At 44.3% G+C, this 26095-nt stretch overlaps 1 protein-coding gene and 1 long non-coding RNA gene across 6 annotated transcripts; one reads left to right on the forward strand and one right to left on the reverse strand.

The window, feature by feature from the left end:
- The first annotated feature begins 310 nt into the window (after nt 1-310).
- Nucleotides 311-26095, forward strand: gpd2 (glycerol-3-phosphate dehydrogenase 2 (mitochondrial)). 2 transcript variants are annotated; one of them, XM_052515702.1, is made up of 18 exons: nt 311-453; nt 2441-2553; nt 4708-4716; nt 5620-5791; nt 6180-6304; nt 6591-6688; nt 10159-10322; nt 12472-12636; nt 12776-12920; nt 14379-14572; nt 15018-15152; nt 15602-15777; nt 16721-16852; nt 17020-17178; nt 18986-19098; nt 21981-22059; nt 22249-22347; nt 23396-26095. In XM_052515702.1, the coding sequence occupies exons 2-18, from the start codon at nt 2452-2454 to the stop codon at nt 23519-23521; spliced, it is 2193 nt and encodes a 730-aa protein (XP_052371662.1). In that variant the 5' UTR covers nt 311-453; nt 2441-2451; the 3' UTR covers nt 23522-26095. The 2 variants fall into 2 exon arrangements, with proteins under 2 accessions (XP_052371662.1, XP_052371663.1); XM_052515703.1 differs by lacking the exon at nt 4708-4716.
- LOC127928556 (uncharacterized) lies at nt 12976-14355 on the reverse strand. 4 transcript variants are annotated; one of them, XR_008131597.1, is made up of 3 exons: nt 14112-14355; nt 13829-13894; nt 12976-13085 (listed from the first exon to the last, which is right to left on the reverse strand). It is a non-coding gene; the product is annotated as an uncharacterized LOC127928556 (long non-coding RNA). The 4 variants fall into 4 exon arrangements; XR_008131596.1 differs by having other exon boundaries at nt 13009-13118; XR_008131595.1 differs by having other exon boundaries at nt 13042-13151.

Consider the following 26095-nt stretch of genomic DNA (forward strand, 5'->3'; position numbering starts at 1 on the left):
AACATCACATAATAATACACATTAACGCATATGGGTTGGCGAAATGCCTGATGAAAGCATTGCAAAAAAAACAAATAAGAATCTCACCTCAATTCACAACTAACTTAATGATATGCATAGTTGCATTTACAGCAGCCTACGCAAAATATAGAGGTATGTACGAAGATACCAAACAACAATCATGTAAAATAATGACTAGGGCTGGTGACACTTGTGGCACCATAGTGACCCCGCACTATTGAGGATGGGGATTCCTGAGGAAACGTTGTACATTTTTGCCCTCCACTTACCTCATTATTATAGCAACGCCCTCTCCAACCTGATTGGATAATTGTGTAATCCCATTGGTCTACCCATATGTCAGTCAACTAATCTTTGCTTCCTGGTTCTCCTGGCTGTCAGAGTTGTATCACCGTTCTCCCGGCGTTATCATCAATTGGACATAGAAAATCAGTAAGTGAACGATTTAGAATACATATTTGTGCCCTTTCTTTATTGTTATATTGATAATATCAAAAGTTGAGCGATTGGCAGCGAGCCAGACAATATCATGGCAAACGTCAATGCGGCATTGTACGTATTGCTAGAACCCTCTCACCAGTGCACCTTCAACGTTTTCTGTTCTGTTTCTGTTAGGATGATGATACGGCATTCTGTTTTATTTTACACCCTTCTATAGAATAAAAACACTGTGAAATACAGTTATATTTACTTCCTGTTGCATTTGCATTGGATAACCAGTATCAACGAATTGGGGATGGATTGACTTTTTTATTTTTATGTAACGTATAAGAACTGGAACAAGTGCTAAGTTAGTTTGTCCTCTAAATTCACGTTGTCGTTTTTTGTGTAAACACTCGGAACCTTCATATGAGTTGCTGTCACTGTTCTTGCATGTGTATTTGTTGTCATTAACAACAAGTCTCAAGCTAAATGTGGATGGTGGCGTCTGTATCTCGCGTGATCATGTCTCTAATTCATGTGGTTCCCTGAGTAATTTCTTCATTTTCTGTCATTCAGTTGAGGAAACGGCTGCTGTCATGTGGGATTTGGCCCTGGTGTATTACGTTGGAGATGTGTCACCAGGAAGTCATGCCATTCTGAAACCAATAATGTACTTGTCTCTCTGCGTGGGTGGGGCTGTAAGACCCCTCCCTTCCCCCTATACTTAATCATGCTGAGTATTAATAATAATAATAAAAACAAATAATACAAAAATATGTTTTATTTTCACGAAAACTGGATAGGTGCAGTGAAATGTGTTGTTTTACGGGTCAGCCCTAGTAGTACTGAGCGCCTTGCTTAATCTTCCGGTTACTGGGGTAACTCTAACTAGTACTGTAGGCTACCTGCCGCACTCTAACACATTCACTGGATCAACACGACGATGTCATACTACATGTACTTTTTTTCTTATTATCATATATTTGATTTTATGATCCATCTGATGAACACATAATACACAGGTAATAAACACAGAACGCAGCTTGTCTCATCCAAAACGATTTCCTACCTACATTCATGACAGATAAGAAAATGACAGACATTTTTAAAATTCTCCTCATCTTATGAGGGAAATCATTACCTCTGGCCTAGTGAAACAAGAGCTGCTGGTGTGCATGCATACACCACTATGGTGTTTGCTCAGTTGTAGATTAGAATATATTGAAAAAAATGTATTTTAAGCAGATTGTCAGAATGATGGAGAGAAAGTGGCCATCATGTCACGGCACCTGAGTGGGTGAACCAGGTGTTGTCTTAACTCCCGAGTGGCGTCGTGGTCTAAGGCCCTGCATCTCAGTGCTAAAGGCGTCACTACAGACCCTGGTTCGATTCCAGGATGTATCACAACCTGCCGTGATTGGGAGTCCCATAGGGGCGGCGCACAATTGGCCCAGCGTCGTCCGGGTTAGGGGTTGGCTGGAGTAGGCCGTCATTGTATTAACTGACTTGCCTAGTTAAATAAAGGTTTAAAAAAATAATTAACTGTCAGACAAGTAAGAATGTTAAAGAAAAGTCAGCTGTCATCCAAGTGTCTCACACAGACACTCCCAGGGCTCCCACACTCTCCTCCACTACATCAGCCTGTGAATCCCATGCCCCCCTACCCCCACCTTGTCCCTCAGCACCTGGCCCTAGCCGATTGGCTCTTTGCCCTCCTGTCACGACCTCTCCACATGATCACCTGTCATGTAATATATGAATAATAATAATATAATAATAATATAATAATATATGCCATTTAGCAGACGCTTTTATCCAAAGCGACTTACAGTCATGTGTGCATACATTCTACGTATGGGTGGTCCCGGGAATCGAACCCACTACCCTGGCGTTACAAGCGCCATGCTCTACCAACTGTGCTACAGAAGGACCACAATGTCATTGCAATATAACCCAGTGTGTCTAACTCAGTCCACTGCTGTGTGTTGTGCTGCAGGAACAGCATCAATGGCGTTCCGGAAGGCCTTGAAAGGGACAGCTATCATCGGGACCGGGGCGGCCGCTGCTCTTCTGGGCCTATCTCAACTGTCGGAATACAGAAAGACACAGGTAGGCCTGGGACATTGAGATGATGTAGTGGGTTGCATTTCACACAATCTGCTTGTGTTTTGTAAACTTGTTTTTCTCATACTTGTATGGATTTTGAGTTTGTATGCTGCATTGAGGACAATAACATTTTCTAATCTCATCTTTATGTTGCCAAGGTTGTGGTAGTCTGTTTCTAAAGTCAGGACCTGTAAATTACACCTCAGAGTCCCTCTGCAGCAGGTTATAGATAGTACTGAGAGTGGGAGAGCGTCTGCCAATGGCAGGGCAGGCTCCTGGGAGTCTACTAGGGAATGCTGGGACAGCATCTGACAATGGCAGGGTATGCTCCTGGGAGTCTATAGGGAACGCCCATCTGGGCAGCAGGTTGGCATTTATTGGGATGACTAATGTACTGTAGGCAGCTCTGCAGAGTGGTCACTAGCTGGCACACACCTTAACCATAACCTTAACCACACTGCTAATGCCTAACACTAACCACACTGCGAACCCTAATGCCTAACCCTAACCTTAAATTAAGACCAAAAAGCACATTTTTATTTTCATGCATTTTTACGAAATAGCCAATTTTGACATTCCAGCTGGCCTGTCTCGTGGAAATGGCTCAGTTCTGCCTCCAGGACAAGATTCATGACAATAAACGTCAACCTGCATCTGGGCATGTCTTATCTAGACTGAGGAATGTGTTCCACTTTTATTCAAGACTATGCTGCTCAGATAGGACTGCTGTGTAGAGTGAAGTTGACCTGAATATGAAGACAGTCAATGGGACTTTAGCTGTGTAGAGTGAAGTTGACCTGAATATGAAGACAGTCAATGGGACTTTAGCTGTGTAGAGTGAAGTTGACCTGAATATGAAGACAGTCAATGGGACTTTAGCTGTGTAGAGTGAAGTTGACCTGAATATGAAGACAGTCAATGGGACTTTAGCTGTGTAGAGTGAAGTTGACCTGAATATGAAGACAGTCAATGGGACTTTAGCTGTGTAGAGGGAAGTTGACCTGAATATGAAGACAGTCAATGGGACTTTAGCTGTGTAGAGTGAAGTTGACCTGAATGTGAAGACAGTCAATGGGACTTTAGCTGTGTAGAGGAAGTTGACCTGAATATGAAGACAGTCAATGGGACTTTAGCTGTGTAGAGTGAAGTTGACCTGAATGTGAAGACAGTCAATGGGACTTTAGCTGTGTAGAGTGAAGTTGACCTGAATGTGAAGACAGTCAATGGGACTTTAGCTGTGTAGAGTGAAGTTGACCTGAATGTGAAGACAGTCAATGGGACTTTAGCTGTGTAGAGTGAAGTTGACCTGAATGTGAAGACAGTCAATGGGACTTTAGCTGTGTAGAGTGAAGTTGACCTGAATGTGAAGACCTTCAATGGGACCAACCCTGATCATAAAATAGCTTACTTTCTGTCGCAACTTGCCATAAACTGCCTTATGAAGTGGTAAGATGGACTTTAGCTATGTGACGTGAGAAGTTCTTATGCCTTGTTTCATTTGTGTAAAAAAAAAAGAAGGGAACATGACTTTTGATGTTTGTTTAGTACAGTGAAATAATCAGCACTATTTTGGTGACAAACAAACAAAAAAACACTGAGGAGGAATGGGAGTCCTGATTTTATTTCATTATTTTTCATTTATTCAAATCTGATGACGCTCATGTGGATCATATAACATAGCATCTGAAACTCCAGGGAACTGGACAAAATACACCTCCATGATGTTTCCATGGCGATGCATCACTTGATATTATTAATAGGGCAACTGCTGTGTGAAAAATCATTAGACTGGTCCCAGATCTGTTTGTGCCGAACATGTTTGACATGATAATGACTATATTGACAGCACAAACTGATCTGAGACCAGGTGACCACTGCATCACTGTAGACCAGGGATTGAAATAGCCAAGGAGTCGTGTGGGTAACGTTAGAAAGAGAGAGACGGGTGCATCTCTTGACCTTTGAACCTAGTCAGTGCCACAGATATAAATACGTCTTACAGTATATCTTCTATTTCAATGGTCTGTTATTACTAGTGACATACCAGGTCACTTGTCTAAAGCATCTGACCCTTTCTGTGACCCTTTGTCCTAATGTGAACTTTTATTTCTGTATCCTGGTAAATATCTCATCCCCCTCACCTTCCTCCCAAACAAGAATAAATGGGTAAGCAAAAGTGAAACACCTCTGAGAAAAATTATAATAATCTGCAATCAGGCATGCGGATGAGAGGCCATCACTAACTAACCCTGGAGAATCTACTGCTAATTGGATAAATATGTCTGTTTGGTCTCCTCTGTGACAAGGGCACAATCTCTTTCTCTCTTTCAAGCTTGAACGTTTTTCTGTTTTCTGGCGGTGGGCGATTGGACATTTGCATGACATCCACTGTCTGACTGACTCCATGTACTCAACGTGATTGCAGGGCAGAATGCCACTTAATTGTCTGTGGGTGTTTTAAATATGCACGTCCATGGAAATAGACACTAATTATTTGATCTTGTTTGCTGTTACGGCCCTAAATTACAAATGCCCGGGTTTCATTCACAGATTTGCAAGTCAAATGGACCAAGTGGCATCGCAGCAGCTCGATGTAATCATTTAGAGAATAAAATGCTAAATAGAAAATGAATAAAATGTTTCATTACGACAGCCATGCTTAACTTGCTTGTCCCCATGATCCTTGAGTTCAGAACAGACTTGATTTGACTTTGTTCTATTTTCCCTGAGTTCTTTTGTGCTTTTGTAAATCAGACACCAGGAATCATTGTTATTATCTAAGTACTGCAAGTAGGGGTCTTTCTGTATGAATAGGATTGTGGGTTACAACCCTTACCGGTATGGGTACCTGATGTTGTTGTGACCATCGATATCTATGGTCGTGACAATGTTGCTGTGACAATGTAGACACATCTATCCCAGGGGAGATTATCCAGGCTTTAAGACATTTCTTTATGCTTTCACTAATCTCTGAACCCAGAGCCAAATCTTGATTATTTTCAGTCTGTCACAAAAGACAATGCCTTCACAACAACAGATGTAACTGTGCCTGTCCTGCATGTTGTCCAGGCACGGCTGGCGTACGTAGCGGCGGAGGGGGAGTTAAAGCAGCCGTTTAAAGATGAGCTCCCAACCAGACAGGCTCAGCTCTCCACCCTGCAAGACACTGAGGAGTTTGACGTCCTTGTCGTAGGGGGAGGGGCCACGGGCTCCGGATGTGCCTTAGACGCTGTCACACGCAGTGAGTCCCCATGAACTGCAACATTTTGGAAAACCTTTTTGGTTGGGGTCAATTACATTTCAATTTCAGTCAATGTGCAGGAGAGTCGAGGCTATTCTTCTCTCAAAATTATGAGGCCCTCAATGCAATATGCATGCCTTGCCATTTTGCCTTCATGCATATTACACGACAGGAGAAGCACATGGAAGTCATAACCTACCAAATGCCTCCTGAATAACTCTGGCTCTGAGGGTGCATCCGAAATGGCACCCTATTCACTATATAGTGCACTACTTTTGACCAGAACCCTATGAGCCCTGGTTTAAAGTAGTGTGCCATATAGGGAATAGGGTGATATTTCAGACTGTCTAAATCCTGGTCTTGTCTTGATTTGTCTCTGCTCTCCTAGACCTCAAGACTGCCCTGGTGGAGAGGAATGATTTCTCATCGGGGACCAGCAGCCGGAGCACCAAGCTCATCCACGGGGGAGTACGATACCTCCAAAAGGCCATCATGAAGTTAGATTACGAACAGGTAAACGGCTCGTTTTTCCGATGCTGCCTGACAGTTGGTTCCCTCTGGGATCACATTGCTTTGTTTTCCCCCTTTGTGGACATTTTATCATTGAAAAGAGATTGAGAGGTTGGAAGATTCAGAGGGTTGTAGGGCACTAGGTGTTTCCCATAATCCTTCCTTGGTCTGCTATTGTGTGAATGCTACAGGTATACTCCTACTCTTCTACCAACAAGTACTGTGTTATGTGTTAGATGTTATCCACCCATTTTACTGACCTCTGAACCCCTCTTTCCCTCGTTCTCAGTACATGATGGTGAAAGAGGCTCTCCACGAGCGCTCCAACCTGCTAGACATCGCCCCTCATCTGTCTGCCCCACTACCCATCATGCTCCCTGTTTACAAGTAAGACACGAGTCCACACAGTTAGTAGAATGAGTGTTATACCCTGTCAGCTGAAAATGTTCTGAGTGTGTGGTGGTTGTTTAAAACATGTATACACATTTTAAAATGTTCAATCGTATACAAGCCAGATGGCCATTCTGTATAACAGACAGCTAGTTATACCAGGTGTATTTACATGTTACCTCTAGTGGTTACCTCTAGTGGTTACTTCTAATGGTTACCCTCGAATGGTCACCTCGAATGGTCACTGACTTTAAGTCACTCTGGATAAGAGCATCTGCTAATTGACCGACATATAAATGTAATGTCTGAATGTACTCTGTCTACTGGGCTGGTATAAAGATGTTGTACTGTCTGTTTATAGATGGTGGCAGCTGCTGTCCTAAATCAAATCAAATCAAACTTTATTTGTCACATGCCCTGAAAACAAGTGTAGACCTTACTGTGTAATGCTTACTTACAAGCTTACTTACAAACCAACAGTGCAGTTCAAGAAGAGTTTAAAAAAAACATATTTACCAAATTAAGTAAAAAAATAAAAAATAAGTAACACAATAAATGAACAATAATGAGGCTATATATACAGGGGATACCGATACCGAGTCAGTGTGCGTGGTTACAGAAGTAATTTGTACATGTAGGTAGGGGTGAAGTGACTATGCATAGATAATAAACAGCGAGTAGCAGCAGTGTACAAAACAAATGGGGGTCAATGTAAATAGTCTGGTGGCCATTCAATACATTTTTCAGCAGTCTTATGCCTTGGGGGTAGAAGCTGTTAAGGAGACTTTTGGTCCTAGACTTGGCGTTCTGGTACCCCTTGCCGTGCGGTAGCAGAGAAAACAGTCTAAGACTTGGGTGATTGGAGTATCTGACTGTTTTATGGGCATTCGTCTGACACCGCCTATTATAGAGGTCCTGGATTGCAGGAAGTTTGGCCCCAGTGATGTACCGGGCTGTACGCACCACCCTCTGCAGCGCCTCACGGTCAGATGTGGAGCAGCTGCCACACCAGGCGGTGATGCAACCGGTCAGGATGCTCTCGATATTTCAGCTGTAGAACATTTTGAGGAACTGTTGACCCATGCCAAATCTTTTCAGTCTCCTGAGGGGGACTGCATAGGTTTGTCGTGCCCTCATGGACCATGATAGATCGTTGGTGATGTGGATACCAAGGAACTTGAAACTCTCGACCCGCTCCACTACAGCCCCGTTGATGTTAATGGGGGCCTGTTTTGCCCAGCGTTTCCTGTAGTCAGGAAGTCCAGGATCCAGTTGCAGAGGGAGGTGTTTAGTCCCAGGGTCCTTAACTTAGTGATGAACTTCGTGGCCACTATGGTGTTGAACGCTGAGCTGTAGTCAATGAACAGCATTCTCACATATGTGTTCCTTTTGTCCAGGTGGGAAAGGACAGTGTGGAGTGAGATTGAGATTGCGCCATCTGTGAATCTGTTGGGGTGGTATGCAAATTGGAGTGGGTCTAGGGTATCCGGGAGGATGCTGTTGATGTGAGCCATGACAATCTTTCAAAGCACTTCATGGCTACCAACGTGAGTGCTATGGGATGGTAATTATTTAGGCAGGTTACCTTCACTTCCTTTGGCACAGGGACTAGGGTGGTCTGCCTGAAACATGTAGGTATTACAGACTCAGTCAGGGAGAGGTTGAAAATGTCAGTGAAGACACATGCCAGTTGGTCTGCACATGCTTTGAGTACAAGTCCTGGTAATCCATCTGTCCCCGCGGCTTTGTGAATTTTGACCTGTTTAAAGGTCTTCCTCACATTGGCTACCGTGAGTGTTATCACACAGTCATCCAGATCAGCTGGTGCTCTCGTGCATGCTTCAGTGTTGCTTGCCTTGAAGCGAGCTCACAAGGCATTTAGCTCATCTGGTAGGCTTGCATCACTGGACAGCTTGTGTCTGGGTTTCCCTTTGTAGTCAGTAATAGTTTTCAAGCCTTGCTACATTCGACGAGCATCAGAGCCGGTGTAGTAGGATTCAATATTAATCCGGTATTGACACTTTGCTTGTTTGATGGTTCATCTGAGGGCATAGCGGGATTTCTTATTGGCCACCGGATTAGTGTCCCGCTCCTTGAAAGTGGCGGCTCTAGCCTTTAGCTCGATGCGGATGTTGCCTGTAATCCATGGCTTCTGGTTAGGATATGTACGTACGGTCACTGTGGGGATGTCGTCGTCGATGCACTTATTGATGAAGCTGATGACTTAAGGTGGTGTACTCCTCAATGCCATTGGATGAATCCTGGAACATATTCCAGTCTGTGCTAGCAAAACAGTCCTGTAGCGTAGCATCCGCATCATCTGACCACTTCCATATTGAGCGAGTCACTGGTACTTCCTTCTTTACTTTTTGCTTGTAAGCAGGAATCAGTAGGATAGAATTATGGTCAGATTTGCCAACTGGAGGGTGGGGGAGAGCTTTGTACGTATCTCTGTGTGTGGAGTAAAGGTGGTCTACCGATTGTTTTTTTTTATTGTTTTTTTTATTTTATATATATTTTTTATCCCCCTCTGGTTGCACATGTGACATGCTGGAAAAATTTGGTAAAACTGATTTAAGTTTGCCTGCATCAAAGTCCCCGTCCACTAGGAGCGCCGCTTCTGGGTGAGCATTTTCTTGTTTGCTTATGGCCTTATAGAGTTGATTGAGTGTGGTCTTAGTGCCAGCATCGATCTGTGGTAGTAAATAAACGGCTACGAAATAATATAGATGAGAACTCTCTTGATAGATAGTGTGGTCTACAGCTTATCATAAGGTACTCTACCACAGGCGAGCAATACCTCTAAACTTCTTTAATGTTCGACATTGCGCACCAGCTGTTATTGACAAAAGGACACCCCCCCCTCGTCTTACCAGACGTAGCTTCTCTGTTCTGCCAGTGTGAAAATCCCTCCAGCTCTGTATTATCCGTGTCGTTGTTCAGCTACGACTCGTTGAAACATAAGATATTACAGTTCTTAATGTCCGTTTGGTAGAATATTCGTAATCGTAGGTCATCAATTTTATTTTCCAATTATTGCATATTAGCAAGTATAATTGATGGCAGTGGGAGTTTACTCGCTCGCCTACGGATTCTCAAAAGGCAGCCCGATCTGCGTCATCTTTTCCTCCGTCTTTTCTTCATGCAAATGAAGAGGATCTGGGCCTGTTCCCAGGAGAGCAGTAAATCTTTCTCGTCAGACTCGTTAAAGGAAAAAGCTTCTTCCAGTTCATGGTGAGTAATCCCAGTTCTGATATCCAGAAGATATTTTCGGTCATAAGAGACGGTAGCATTATGTACATTATGTACAAAATAAGTTAAATAATAAGGTACAAACAACACAAAAAAATGAACAAAATAGCACAATTGGTTACGGGCATGTAAAACGTCAGCCATCCCCTTCGGCGCCATCTTAGATGAACTACTGGACTGGTAGAAAGATGTTGTACTGTACTATCTGTTTATAGATGGTGGCAGCTGCCATACTACTGGGCTGGTATAAAGATGTACGACCTGGTAGCTGGAGGCCAGTGTCTGAAGAGCAGTTATGTCCTCAGTAAGAACAAGGCTCTGGAACTCTTCCCCATGCTGAAGAAAGACAAGCTGGTGGGAGCCATCGTCTACTATGATGGTGAGTATTTCTCATTATTATCTTCATTGAAAGGGCTTTTTAGTCCAGGAGTAGGTTTAGTCTGGATCCGGGTAACTGGTCCAAAATGTGTTATACTCACTGTAAGTCTCTCTGGATAACAGTGTCTCTGCTAAATGACTAAGATGTATAAGTGTTGTTGGACATACCAACACTTCAGTCAGTAATACTCCGATAGGATGGTAATAACCGTCTCATTTAGCAAGATGCTTTTCTTCTGTTTGCTAAGTGGGCTATGTCTAGGGCCGGTTTGCCATACATTAAGAATTCACACTGTTATTAAACAAAACAAAACTCATGTTCATAAAAATACTGCCTTTTTCCCAACAGTAACAAAATCATTTTTCTTTAGTGTGTGTGTGATTGAATGTGACCCAAGTCAACAACAAGACAAGAACAAGGCAGCCGGTGGCCATCAGATCTCACATGTCCATTGATGCCTGAACCAATGCGTCTGCGAGCAGCTTGTGCTCTCTATGTGCCTTGGGCCAAGGCTGTGTAGTGTGTGCGTGGCCTGGATTGGCACGGAGACAACCAATCAGATGTTCCGGCTCTATCTGGGTGTACTCTGTGCAGAGAACGTCCCATTAGTTGACTGGAGGCCTCTCTTTTTCAAACCAACAACAGCCAACTCTGTGTCTGAAGGCTATCTGAATCAGTCAGTCTACATTTATATTCTACTAGGTCTCTCCAAGAGTGGAAAGACAACCTCTTCTCTGAGGGGGATAATATACCAGGCCAGATACCTGAGCAACAGTTCATCACATTTACTCACTTGACTTTCTAAGGAAGAGTGAGGCATGCTGATATTTTTTTGCATTTTGTTTATTTTAATGCATTTTGTTCATATTAATGTGTTTTGTTTATTGCTCATTTGAAATGTGCAGAACATATTTGTAGCTTAACATTTCTTCCAGGCAGCATGTTTGTGTGTGTATTGTCTCTGGGTGTGCTGACTGTCCTACAGCAAACAGAGAGAATATTCGGAGGGGTTTTGTGTTGGGTTGAAGCAGCATTGTTGGGTTGGTTTGTACCCCTCCCCCCAGGAGGCTGAGGGGGTCTTTTCTCTCCAATTATTCCGTCTGGAACAATCACGGCCGTGACATTTCAAAAGCTGACCTTCTCTGCTACTGCGGCTCAGAGAAGAGGAGAGCCGTGGTCTGACTGCCAGACTGCTCTGTCTCCTCTTGTTCTTCACCCTGCCGGGTGGGATCTTAGACTTCACCAGCGTTCCTCATTTCCCAGGAGACCAGTGTGGTCCAACACACACACACACACACACACACACACACACACACACACACACACACACACACACACATACAGAGACAGGAGTCCTCATTCTTACTCGTTAATTCTGCACAAGTGTGTAGTTGTATTTTTTCAGCAAGCAACCATAAACTGGTTTGTTAGACGTATCATATTTTGGGTTAACGACAGGGTCTCCAGTCATACCTTCTGCTGCCTAATGTGAGGCATCAGCCCAGCCAAGCACACCCCAGCCCCACGTCAGCCCAGCCCAGCCCTGGCTGTCTGTCCCATCCCACAAGCTCTCTGACTAGTGATTTGAGTAGCACCAGCAGGCATTGCTTAGGACCGGGCCTTGAGGGCAGCAATGAACCAAATGGCCCTGCAAGGGATTCCCACACATTAGATACACCACAGCCACACTGCACTTCAAAGCTCCGTTCCAAATTCTTAAAGATGCAATATTTAACTTTTTGGGCAACCTGACCAAGTGCACATAGAAATGTGAGTTATAGATCTGTCATTCGCAGTGAAAGAAAGTCTAAGAAGCGGTAGATCTGTTCTGTGTGTGCTATTTCTATGCTTCTATTCTTAAGTTTAGTTTTTGCGTCTTTCTACTTTGGGTTTTCTACACCAGCTTCGAACAGCTGAAAATATTATATTTTTGTTTATGGAAAATATATTTCACAGCGGTTTAGATGGTACAATGATTCTCTACACTATAATTGCTTGTTTTGGCACATAAACTGGAATTAGGCTGACTTTTACACATTTTTCACAACCAGGAAATGGCGGAACAATTCTGCATAGAGCACCTCTAAGGAAATCTTCCTTCTTTGTTTCTATTTCTCTTCGACCCCCTCCTATCGTCCCCCCGCTACAGGACAGCATAACGATGCTCGTATGAACCTGGCGATCGCCCTGACAGCAGCCAGACATGGTGCCGCCATCGCTAACTACACAGAGGTGGTCCACCTGCTGAAGAAAACAGACGCAGGGACGGGCAAGGAGAAGGTCTGTGGGGCGCGCTGCAGGGACGTTATCACAGGTACACACACTTGTATGTGCACACACACACACACACACACACACACACACACACACACACACACACACACACACACACACACACACGAAGACACAGTATGACAGTGGTTTCTGACTGAAACAGTTATGATCTCTCACAGGAAATGAATTTGACGTCAGAGCCAAATGTGTCATTAACGCCACGGGACCGTTCACGGACTCTCTGAGGAAGATGGACGACGGGAAAAACACTAACATCTGCCAGCCCAGTGCTGGGGTTCACATAGTTATCCCTGGTTATTACAGGTACAGTACAGGGACAGCACCACACTGTCACACCTTCACACCAGGGACAGCACCACACTGTCACACCTTCACACCAGGGACAGCACCACACTGTCACACCTTCACACCAGGGACAGCACCACACTGTCACACCTTCACACCAGGGACAGCACCACACTGTCACACCTTCACACCAGGGACAGCACCACACTGTCACACCTTCACACCAGGGACAGCACCACACTGTCACACCTTCACACCAGGGACAGCACCACACTGTCACACCTTCACACCAGGGACAGCACCACACTGTCACCAGGGACAGCACCACACTGTCACACCTTCACACCAGGGACAGCACCACACTGTCACACCTTCACACCAGGGACAGCACCACACTGTCACACCTTCCACCAGGGACAGCACCACACTGTCACACCTTCACACCAGGGACAGCACCACACTGTCACCACACAGGGTCACCTTCACACCAGGGACAGCACCACACTGTCACACCTTCACACCAGGGACAGCACCACACTGTCACACCTTCACACCAGGGACAGCACCACACTGTCACACCTTCACACCAGGGACAGCACCACACTGTCACACCTTCACACCAGGGACAGCACCACACTGTCACACCTTCACACCAGGGACAGCACCACACTGTCACACCTTCACACCAGGGACAGCACCACACTGTCACACCTTCACACCAGGGACAGCACCACACTGTCACACCTTCACACCAGGGACAGCACCACACTGTCACACCTTCACACCAGGGATAGCACCACACTGTCACACCTTCACACCAGGGATAGCACCACACTGTCACACCTTCACACCAGGGATAGCACCACAGCACCACACTGTCACACCTTCACACCAGGGGGTCACACCTTAGCACCACACTGTCACACCTTCACACCAGGGATAGCACCACACTGTCACACCTTCACACCAGGGACAGCACCACACTGTCACACCTTCACACCAGGGACAGCACCACACTGTCACACCTTCACACCAGGGACAGCACCACACTGTCACACCTTTCACACACTGTCACACCTTCACACCAGGGATAGCACCACACTGTCACACCTTCACACCAGGGATAGCACCACACTGTCACACCTTCACACCAGGGACAGCACCACACTGTCACACCTTCACACCAGGGATAGCACCACACTGTCACACCTTCACACCAGGGATAGCACCACACTGTCACACCTTCACACCAGGGATAGCACCACACTGTCACACCTTCACACCAGGGACAGCACCACACTGTCACACCTTCACACCAGGTACATTTAGGTCATGAATTGAAATTCAACTCATGAATTGAAAATTGTAATTTATTTTTAATGAGGGAATTTCAATTCAGCAGCGCTGACCAACCAGGTCTTCCTAAATGTAGTTGTAATTTCCATAGCCCCTCCTCCCTCTGCCCTGTTCTTGTAGTCCTGACAACATGGGTCTCCTGGACCCGGCAACCAGCGACGGCCGTGTCATCTTCTTCCTGCCCTGGGAGAAGATGACCATAGCCGGGACGACGGACACGCCCACTGACATCACCGCCCACCCCATCCCCAGGGAGGAAGACATCAACTTCATCCTGAACGAAGTCCGCAACTACCTCAGCCCTGATGTAGAGGGTACGTAACCCCCAAACTACCTCTGCCCTGATGTAGAGGGTACGTAACCCCCAAACTACCTCTGCCCTGATGTAGAGGGTACGTAACCCCCAAACTACCTCTGCCCTGATGTAGAGGGTACGTAACCCCCAAACTACCTCTGCCGTAGAGGGTACGTAACGTTGACTTTGGAACAGCACAGTAGCTAGTAATTGTTTTAAGTGCTGGAGACACTACAGGCTTGATTTTCTGATTGTTTAGCTTGATATGGTTTTGCCATTAGATTTAACACCTGTCCTGTGCCTCTGTGCCTCAGGTAATGATCTCTGTCATCACATGCAGATGAGATTCCCTGTGTTCTCTGACTGGTTCTAGGGCCTGTGATAAGATGTGATCTGATGTTGTCATCTGATTTAATGGAACCTTGTGTGTAATACTGACTCTGTCCTCGCCCGGTGGCCCTCAGTAAGGAGAGGAGATGTCCTGGCAGCGTGGAGTGGTATCCGTCCTCTGGTCACTGACCCCAACTCTAAAGACACCCAGTCCATCTGCAGGAACCACATAGTCAACGTCAGCGACAGCGGCCTGGTCACCATTGCAGGTCAGTACCTACTCTAAAACAAGTGGTATCCTGATGACGTGCTATACAGCTGTAGTAGTTTCTAGGTCCTTCGTAGCCGTCAATGGCTCTTAGCCTATAGACCTTTTCCTGCTCAAATTGGATAGGTCATGTTCTGTATTCTGTCTGGCCCTGTATCTAATAATAATGATCATCTGGTGGGTGTTTGGATTTGTGTTTATTATATGCATGTGTGAATTGGAAATGTGTTTTCGCATATCCCAACTCCTCCTGAGTGACCCTCAGCAAATAGGGTTAAGTGCCCTGCTCAAGAGCACATTGACAGATGTTTCTTTCACCTTGTTGGCTCAGGGGTTTGAACTAGCGACCTTTCGGTTACTGGCCCAACGCACTAACCGCTAAGCTACCTGCCCCCCTATCGTATCTGGTGTGTATGTGTGTGTAACATGTGGATGATCCCATCACCCCAGGTGGGAAGTGGACAACGTACCGCTCCATGGCAGAGGAGACCCTGGACGCCGCGGTTGCAGCCCACAGGCTGGGGGGCGGGCCCAGTAAGACAGTGGGCTTGGTGCTGGAGGGGGGCCAAGACTGGAGCCCCACCTTGTACATCCGACTGGTGCAGGACTACGGCCTGGAGAATGAGGTGGGGACAGACCCTTCCCATAGACATTCTGTCTTTAGCCACCATTTTGGATCTATAATACTCCCTTAGGCATTGTCAGTTGCACTATGGTTACACAGTCACTGTATATCATATATCAGAACATTTAACATTGGTTAACGGTTGGATGACCTAGTGTCCCAGGTCTAAATCAGTCCCTGATTAGAGGGGAACAATGCAGTGGAACTGGCTTTGCGGTCCGGAGTTGAGTTTGAGAGCTCTAGTCCAGACCAGTGTACTTCCCTTTCAAGGTTTTAGAAGTCATTTGTACCAGGTAGGAAAGCGCTCCGCTTCCTATCTATGTTAACTTCTCATTAGAGAAAGCCTTCCACACCATTAGGGTGTTTTCTAGAATATTCCAAAAGGTCAGTGCTCATATTTTGACAGCATTTGACCTTTTGGTGAGAGAGCTAAGCCAACCATCTGAATAGCAATAACCCCTTGTTTGGTCCAAACGCAAGATAAATCATAGACATAACTGTATCTACCCATCACCCACCTCAGCATATCCAAAACATTGGAGTTGTCTGCTGAAAGATCGTATCGAACCATAAGGAGTTGCCTTTGAACAGCTGCCTGCTGCGTTTCACAATACTCTCTCAATACTGTCTTTGGCAAAACGCTGTGAGTCATATTCAAACTCATGGGAAACAGAAAGGAAAACGCCTAACACTGCTGCTTATGTCCCCAGGTGATTTATTTACAACAATGTTTCTGCCCTTAGGTCTTCATGGGGCATATTCAAACAAAACCATTACCTGGGCTTTAATCAAAAAGTGTCACCCTAAACCTTGTTTGGTTGATTATATGACATCCACACAATGTCCTCTCACAACACAAGAGCAATGTCATTTTGTCTTGGTAAAACCTTAAACAAGGATTGCTGTTTTGATTGAATAGTGGTCTGTTTCCCATCATTCCACAGGTTGCCCAGCACCTGGCAGCAACGTACGGGGGGAAAGCATTCGACGTGGCCAAGATGGCGCGAGTCACTGGGAAGAGGTGGCCCATCGTAGGGAATAGACTGGTCTCTGAATTCCCTTACATTGAGAGTGAGGTACAATATGTGTTCTGTTGAGACTACTACAGGATACTGCATCAGATCTGTAAAAGACCGCATGTTTATGTTCTCCTGACGCACACACACACACACACACATCATGACCATAGACTATTACGTTCTATTATCTAACCAATTGAAACACACCCCCACCCACCTTCCAGGTGAGGTATGCTGTTAAGGAATATGCCTGTACGGCCATCGATGTGATCGCCAGGCGCACACGGCTGGGTTTCCTCAACGTGCAGGCTGCTGATGAGGCTCTGCCACGCATCGTAGACATCATGGGCAAGCTGCTGGACTGGAGCGACAAAAAGAGGACGGTACGTCACACTGTTGTTCCTGTCTACTAGACTGTAGTTCAAATGACTGTCTGGCAGTGTTACAGGAACTATTTTAGAACACCTTTAAAATAACATATACAAACAACAAAATACTTTTTACCTTTTAAAAAGAACAACTTGCCTTAATATCCATTTTTAACTCAAAGATGAATTATTGCCCCTGTATTTCCTGTCCAGGAAAGACTTAGGACCTGTTTTAATCCAACCATTGTTTTAATGATTCAGTGACTACAGTACATTCTCACTCAGTGGACTAATAATAATGTTTTGATTGACTAGGACCAACCCTAAATCCATGTGCTGTTAGTCAGCTTGTAGGAGCGCTGGAACTGTTGTTAGGTCAGAGTATAATAGTAGGATCTACGCCCTTCCTGGATTTCCCTCTCCAGGGGGCTGTGGCTGTGTGTGTGTGTGTGTGTGTGTAAACCTTCCCCCAGTTCTGCTATTCCTGTTGTCCTGCTCTTTACAGGTTTATCACAAGATGCATCAGTTCCTTTTACTTAAGCTGTTGTTACATTTAGCTATGATCCCTTTTCATTAATTATTACTTAAATTAGTTACGATTAAAGTTCTGAATAATCTACACTGTGTATATATATATACACACACACACACACACACAAAAGTATGTGGACACCCCTTCAAATTAGTAGATTTGTCTATCTCCATAGACAAACATTGACAGTTGAATGGCCTTACTGAAGAGCTCAGTAACTTTCATCGTGGCGCCTTCATAGGATGCCACCTTTTTAACAAGTCAGTTCGTCAAATTTCTGCCCTTCTAGAGCTGCTGTGGTAAACTGTAAGTGCTGTTATTGTGAAGTGGAAACATCTAGGAGCAACAACGGATCAGCTGCGAAGTGGTAGACCACACAAGCTCACAGAACAGGACTGGTGCGTAAAAATCGTCTGTCCTCGGTTGCAACACTCTCTACCAAGTTCCAAACTGCCTCTGGAAGCAACGTCAGCACAAGAACTGTTTGTCGGGAGCTTCATGAAATGGGTTTCCATGGCTGAGCAGCCGAACACACCCTGCGTAATGTCAAGCGTCGGCTGGAGTGGTGTAAAGCTCACTGCCATTGGACTCTGGAGCAGTGGAAACGCATTCTCTGGAGTGATGAATCACGCTTCACCATCTGGCAGTCTGATGGATGAATCTGAGTTTGGCAGATGCCAGGAGAATGCTACCTGTCCCAATGCATAGTACCAACTGTAACATTTGGTGGAGGAGGAATAACGGTCTGGGGATGTTTTCCATGGTTCGGGCTAGGCCCCTTAGTTCCATCCAGTGAAGGGAAATCTTAACGCTGCAGCATACAATGACATTCTGGACGATTCTGTGCTTCCAACTTTGTGGCAACAGTTTTGGGAAGGGCATTTCCTGTTTCAGCATGACAATGCCCCTGTGCACAAAGCAAGGTCCATACAGAAATGGTTTGTTGAGATTGGTGTGGAAGAACTTGACTGGCCTGCATAGAAACCTGACCTCAACTCCATCGAACACCTTAGGGATGAATTGGAACTCCGACTGCGAGCCAGGCCTAATCGTCCAACATCAGTGCCAGACCTCAATAATGTTCTTGTGGCTGAATGGAAGCAAGTCCCCATAGCAGTGTTCTAATACAGTGGAATGCCTTCCCAGAAGAGTGGAGGCTGTTGGAGCAGCAAAGGGGGGACCAACTCCATATTAATGCCCATGATTTTGGAATGAGATGTTCGATGAGCAGGTGTCCACATACTATTGGTCACGTAGTGTAACTTATCTTCACTACCATGGTTTGTTTAGGAGGAGCTGGAAGCTGCGAAGAAGTTCCTGTACCTTGAGATGGGCTACAGGTCCCGCTCTGAGCAGCTGACCGGGACCACAGAGATCACACTGGACACACAGGAAGTGGCAAAGTACTCTACTTCCTGTCTACTTTACGCTCTACTTCTGGTCTACTGTACTCTCTACTTCCTGTCTACTCTACTTCCTGTCTACTCTCTACTTCCTGTATACTCTCTATGTTTGTGAATGTGCATAATATGCTGCGTCCCTAATCAAAACGTTTTTAATAACAACAATGACATAAATGTAGCTAGGTTGTTGTAACATTAACTCTTAAAAACATGTAACATTGTTTTGCACGGCATGGATCACTGGTGCGGTTGAATGCAGCATTACTGTATGGTGCACTCAACATGTCTTGTAGATGAGTAGTCAGCCTAGGCTCAATCCAAAGATTAAGACAGAGACTGTTTAATTGTATAAAATACAAATCTTTAATGCATACGAGCAGCTGCAAGGTAGATCTGTCTCTGGTCGCAGTCAGGGAAGAACTCAAAGAATAAATGGTCAAATGTTCTTATATAGTGAGAGGTGATCATACAATCATATTGTTTACACAACAGATCTTTATACAAGCAACAGTTCTGGAACACAATGGCTTTGTGTTAGGGTGAGACATACCAGGAGTCTACTGTATGAAAGGCATAACATCACAGTCCAACAGGGAATATATCCCTTGAGAAGTTGCAACAGCTCACCCCAAATTCTGCCGCCACGCTGTAATATGTCTACATGTTCCTCCTTAGCATGTAGATTTGTCGCAGGTTTAGTTTTGGTTATTCATTGTCGAGCTTTAAAAAAACGAAACCAGACTGCAAAATGTTTGGAGCCTAGCTAGGACTGTGTTATGTGTCTGTACACCTCTGCTGCGCACAGTAAACGGAACGAAAGCAATGCAATTGATGTTGAATTCACAGATGTGAGCGCATCAGGCTGTGATTTCATAAAGTAGATGACTCAACTGTTTATTCATTTATACTCGCTTGTGTGTCCTATTGTCCTTTAGTGGTAACGTTCAGTATGCCCACTTCTGAATCCTTTAGTAGTAACGTTCAGTATGCCCACTTCTGAATCCTTTAGTAGTAACGTTCTTTAGTAGTAACGTTCAGTAAACCCACTTCTGAATCCTTTTTAGTAACGTTCAGTATACCCACTTCTGAATCCTTTAGTAGTAACGTTCAGTATACCCACTTCTGAATCCTTTAGTAGTAACGTTCAGTATACCCACTTCTGAATCCTTTAGTAGTAACGTTCAGTATACCCACTTCTGAATCCTTTAGTAGTAACGTTCAGTATACTTCTGAATCCTTTAGTAGTAACGTTCAGTATACCCACTTCTGAATCCTTTAGTAGTAACGTTCAGTATACCCACTTCTGAATCCTTTAGTAGTTTAGTATACCCACTTCTGAATCCTTTAGTAGTAACGTTCAGTATACCCACTTCTGAATCCTTTAGTAGTAACGTTCAGTATACCCACTTCTGAATCCTTTAGTAGTAACGTTCAGTATACCCACTTCTGAATCCTTTAGTAGTAACGTTCAGTATACCCACTTCTGAATCCTTTAGTAGTAACGTTCAGTATACCCACTTCTGAATCCTTTAGTAGTAACGTTCAGTATACCCACTTCTGAATCCTTTAGTAGTAACGTTCAGTATGCCCACTTCTGAATCCTTTAGTAGTAACGAATCCTTTTCAGTTGCCCACTTCTGAATCCTTTAGTAGTAACGTTCAGTATGCCCACTTTGAATCCTTTAGTAGTAACGTTCAGTATGCCCACTTCTGAATCCTTTAGTAGTAACGTTCAGTATGCCCACTTTGAATCCTTTAGTAGTAACGTTCAGTAAACTTTCAGTCCGTAGTAGAAGATTTGGTCAGTAGTAACATTCAGTATGCCCACTTCTGAATCCTTTAGTAGTTACGTTCAGCGAATCCTTTAGTAGCTGGCGTTCGTGAATCCTTTAGTAGTACGTTCAGTGCCCACTTCTGAATCCTTTAGTAGTGTTCAGTATGCCCACTTCTGAATCCAGCTGTACAGTATAACGTTCCCACTTCTGAATCCTTTAGTAGTAACGTTCAGTATGCCCACTTCTGAATCCTTTTAGTAACGTTCAGTATGCCCACTTCTGGTAGTAGTAACTTTAGTTCAGTATACCCACTTCTGAATCCTTTAGTAGTAACGTTCAGTATGCCCACTTCTGAATCCTTTAGTAGTAACGTTCAGTATGCCCACTTCTGAATCCTTTAGTAGTAACGTTCAGTATGCCCACTTCTGAATCCTTTAGTAGTAACGTTCAGTATGCCCACTTCTGAATCCTTTAGTAGTAACGTTCAGTATGCCCACTTCTGAATCCTTTAGTAGTAACGTTCAGTATGCCCACTTCTGAATCCTTTAGTAGTAACGTTCAGTATACCCACTTCTGAATCCTTTAGTAGTAACGTTCAGTATGCCCACTTCTGAATCCTTTATGTTATAACTTTTTGACGATCAAGATGACATTTCCTGTAGGCTACAGCAATGACTCGTTGGAACCCAAACTTGGCATGGACATTTAACCTACAACACGTTGAAACTTTCAGTCCGGTAGAAGATTTGGTCAGTGCCATTAGTGATGACATGTTACAGCGCATTGGCTGGCTCGTGTGTGGGTCCGTGTGACTTATAGTGCAGCGCATTGCAGCTGTACAGAAGCGGAACAAAATTCATTGACAACACAAATCATTGCGCAGGCCGGATAGAAATGTGTCACAGACCGGATTCGGCCCGCAGGCCTTATTTGACACGTGTTCTAAGGAAGAAACTGACTGGATTGAGTTGGACCCCTGATATACCAAGGGTTCAATCTCAATCTGGTCAATTGCTCCCTCCCACCTGACCTTCTTAAATCACTCCCCTTGAGATGTTGCCACGATATGAGATGCAGATTGCGTTAATAGCTCTGTTTGATTGACAGGTACACAAACCGGTTCCACAAGTTTGACAAAGACAGTAAAGGCTTCATCACCACAGTGGACGTTCAGAGGGTCTTACAGGTGAGAATCTTTCACAACTCTCTTTGGAATCTTTATCCATGGGTGCTGACAGAGCTCATGTAAACTGTGTGCAAAGGCCATTGAGCTGTGGCGTCATTTCCTGATATTATGCCTTGCTGGTCTCTCTTGCCCCTCCCAGAACATAATTTCCTGATATTTTGTCTCCCTGGTCTCTCTCCCCCCTCCCAGAACATCAGTGTCCAAATTGATGAGAACGCTCTCCATGAAATCCTCAACGAAGTGGACCTCAACAAGAATGGACAGGTGGAGCTGAATGAGTTTTTACAGGTAGGTGGTTTGTGTGTGTGTGTGTGTGTGTGTGTGTGTGTGTGTGTGTGTGTGTGTGTGTGTGTGTGTGTGTGTGTGTGTGTGTGTGTGTGTGTGTGTGTGTGTGTGTGTGTGTGTGTGTGTGTGCACGCGTGCATCTTCACATATGGTCTCTCCTCCCTCCACTGATAAGAGGACTCATTAATTCTCAGGCCCATGGTCAATATCTGCCCCCTCTCCCATCTCTGCTCTCTTTCTCTCTCTCTCTCTTTACCATGAGAAGCTGAACAAACAGACCAGGCTGGAGAACATGATAATAGACTCCTCAGGGAGAAGGATCAATTACCCCTCAGACACAGACACACACAGACACACACACACAGACACACTAACACTCGGCTACAGAACAGGTAGATGCTCACATTAGTTTTACATGATTCCAATATTGTAATTAATGGAGAATAGGGGATTTTCATGTTCTGTTCGCTGGGTGTTTTTTCTCTTCTGCGAGTGGCAAGGCATGACAGACCCTCCTATGAAGGGAGCTGTAGGTGTGAAAGCCTAACTGGGAGTATGTTCTCTGCTGACCAGATTCAGATCATTACAGTCTGAAACGTATGACAATGGCTCCAGGTAATGAGGGTGAGAGAGAGCTACAGTACTTCCAGGTCATTAGAAGTCATCATGTGATCAATTAGGAAGTGTAATGCTGAGGACCAGAGAATACCTTTATTACAAGAAAAGTTGACAGGAGATGACTTTTCATGGTCAAGTAAGAATCCCAGAATGGTTTGGGGTACTGTAAAACCAGTGTACTACTACCACAAGTGTCAGTAGTATGAGTACTCTGTCCAGACACAGCCTGACTACCCCTGGAGCTTAGATCAGAACATGCTCCAGCATTATAATGTATCTCTATCCCTGTCACACACACACACACACACACACACACACACACACACACACACACACAGCGTATCTCGTTGCGTTAATTTGATACCTTGCATTACATCCACAACTATGCCACAGTTTCCTCATCCTCTATATTCCCTCTGTTCCCTGCTCCCAGCTGATGAGTGCTGTGAAGAAGGGCCAGGTGTCTGACAGCAGGTTGGCCATCCTGATGAAGACAGCTGAGGAGAGCCTGGATCTGAGGGGACCTGTGACTGTGGACCGCAGTGGAGGAGGGGTGTGAGGGGAGCCCATCCACACCACCACACATTACCACCACACCGTACCATCATACCATACCACCACACATTACCACCACACCGCACCACCACACCACACCACCACACTAACCAGAGCTGTGGTGCTAAGAATGACAATGATGAAAGGGATGATATTGTAAACAACAAGAGTACAAACTAGATTTGTATCCTAATTTAATCTAGGTGAGTATGTGTCAACCCTGAGTGTTTTATTGTGAAGTTGAGGCTAGATTGGGGCAGCAGGTAGCCTAGTGGTTAAAAGCGTTGGGCCAGTAACTGGAAGGTCAGTGTGTCCTTGAACAAGGCATTGAACCCTAATGGCTCCTGTAAATCGCTCTGGATAAGAGAGTCCGCTAAATGACTAAAATATAAAATGTAGTTTGATGTTAGACATTTTTTATAATAATTCTTTGTATTGATATTTTCATGGAGGGAAACGGGGACTATCTGGCCAGTTTTCCATCACACTGGATTCTCACTACTACAAAGTTAATGGGTTTGACAATCAGTGCCTCTGACATAAAGCTGTAACTCACCATTCATACGGTCTATAATCTTATCAATGCTTCGCCTTATATGGCTTTGTAATATAGTTTATTGTTATATTATTCCGTCTTATTTTTGTTATCGGTGTCTTATGGATGTCCACATCTCACTGGAGCTGTACTTTGGATGTGGTTCTTATGCCCTTTCTCCAATACAAGAACCAGTTCTGCCTGGTTGCACCTGATTCCGCCTCGTTAGGGACAGCCGGCATTACAGTACCAGCAGTTTATTCACACTCAAGCTTACCGTTTCCACGTCTTCATTTCTGACTTCAGCATGTTACTTTACATCACTGTTCCTCGCCGCAGTCACATTTTATATTTAAGCAATAAGGCCCGAGGGGGGTGGTATATGGCCAATATACCACAGATAAGGGCTGTTCTTACGCATGACGCAACGCGAAGTGCCTGTATACAGCCCTTAGTTAGCCGTGGTATATTGGCTATATATCACAAACCTCTGAGGTGCCTTACTGCTATTATAAACTGGTTACCAACTTAATTAGAGCAGTAGAAATAAACATTTTGTCATACCCGTGATATACCACAACTGTCAGCCAATCAGCATCCAGGGCTTGAACCACCCGGTTTATAATGGCCAATATACCACTGCTAAGGGCTGTTCGGCACGACGCGAAGTGGAGTGCCTGGATACAGCCCTTAGCTGTGCTATATTGGCTATATACCTCTAACCCCTGAGGTGCCTTATTGCTTTATAAACTGGTACAGATAAGTTAACAACAAAAATAGAACAGTGAACAAGGATTTTTGATATGACTCACCTATGGGCGGGTGGAGAGGCCCATAGGTGAGTCTGATATACACAAAGCTGAAATGTTGTTTTGGCTAATCGGCACACAGGACCAAACTACCCGGTTTATAATAAGGCTTTTTTCCTGGCACACCGGTGACAACGACGTTTCTATATCTGCTGTCTGCTAGCTAGCATACACTGGTCTGTCTGATGCACCTTAAGTAACTGACTCCATCTTTATCCTTACTGTTTTTTTAAATCATGGCAGAATGAATGCTTTTTTACTACTGTTATTGCTACGTCATTATATATATATTTTAATTAATGATATTTATTCATTATAATGTTATTCACTCCTTCCATCATTCAAAGAACTTAAGATAGCTAGAGGTATGAGTGGTGATGAGATGTACGTCTAATGCTGAGAGGATTAACGGAACAATCTGGAACTTTCATTTCCAGTCAAGTGGTGCCGCTGCATTAGTTTGTAAACTGGAGGTGACCACCTTTACCTTTGCAGAAAGTTACAAATTGTGCCTTTTTCAGTGTTGTATGGAAATGTCTCTTCACTGTCTGTATCTGTCTGCAGTGCACCTGAGTTTGTACAGTATTTGTACTATTACTAAGTTAATACTTGCAGTTCTGCTGATTATTTGTGGTTTTATAGAGGGAAGCAGTTGAAGGGGAATGTATGATCTGTGCCTTGCTTTCAAACACGGTATGTTGTCATATGAATTTAACCTATTCCAACTCATTCCTCTATATTTGACATATTTGAACTGTCTTAATGTTGCAGTTATTAAAAAGCATGTAAAGATACATATTCTAAAACGTATTTTTAAACAGAATTAGTATTTTCCGAATGGATAAAAGGAACATCACATTTTTTGATAGTTCTGACTGGTTCTTAATATTGGTCTTGTTGGCATGTTTGTAATACAATTTGCGTGTGTTCTTGTTTTGTCTAAAAAGGCTGAGAGAATCATTCTAGAGGCTTCCGCTGTGTACTCTTACTGTAACTGAATCCAACCATGTGTATCAGTATTTTGCCACATGGGAGTTTTCAGTACAATGCCTTGACAGCCAGGGCCAACTTTGTCTATGTTTGCTTGTGTCTGCTTGGATGAAATTCCAGCCTTATCCAGATTGAAAGAGATTCATAGTCCTCTTTTTTCAATAAACACAGTAAGTCGATCTCAAAAGCTTTTTCAAGACACACTGCTATTATGTAATTAAATGTATCTGGTTGCTAACAACAA

Source organism: Oncorhynchus keta, unplaced genomic scaffold, assembly GCF_023373465.1.
Source record: "Oncorhynchus keta strain PuntledgeMale-10-30-2019 unplaced genomic scaffold, Oket_V2 Un_scaffold_29839_pilon_pilon, whole genome shotgun sequence".
NCBI classification, from domain to species: domain Eukaryota; kingdom Metazoa; phylum Chordata; class Actinopteri; order Salmoniformes; family Salmonidae; genus Oncorhynchus; species Oncorhynchus keta.

Bases quoted from the DNA above. Each gene is read 5' to 3' on its own strand.
- gpd2 (XM_052515702.1), top strand. From the start codon at position 2,452: ATGGCGTTCCGGAAGGCCTTGAAAGGGACAGCTATCATCGGGACCGGG. The intron at 16,853-17,019 runs GTACAATATGTG...CCCACCTTCCAG, and splicing joins TCCCTTACATTGAGAGTGAG to GTGAGGTATGCTGTTAAGGA. The intron at 17,179-18,985 runs GTACGTCACACT...TGGTTTGTTTAG, and splicing joins GGAGCGACAAAAAGAGGACG to GAGGAGCTGGAAGCTGCGAA.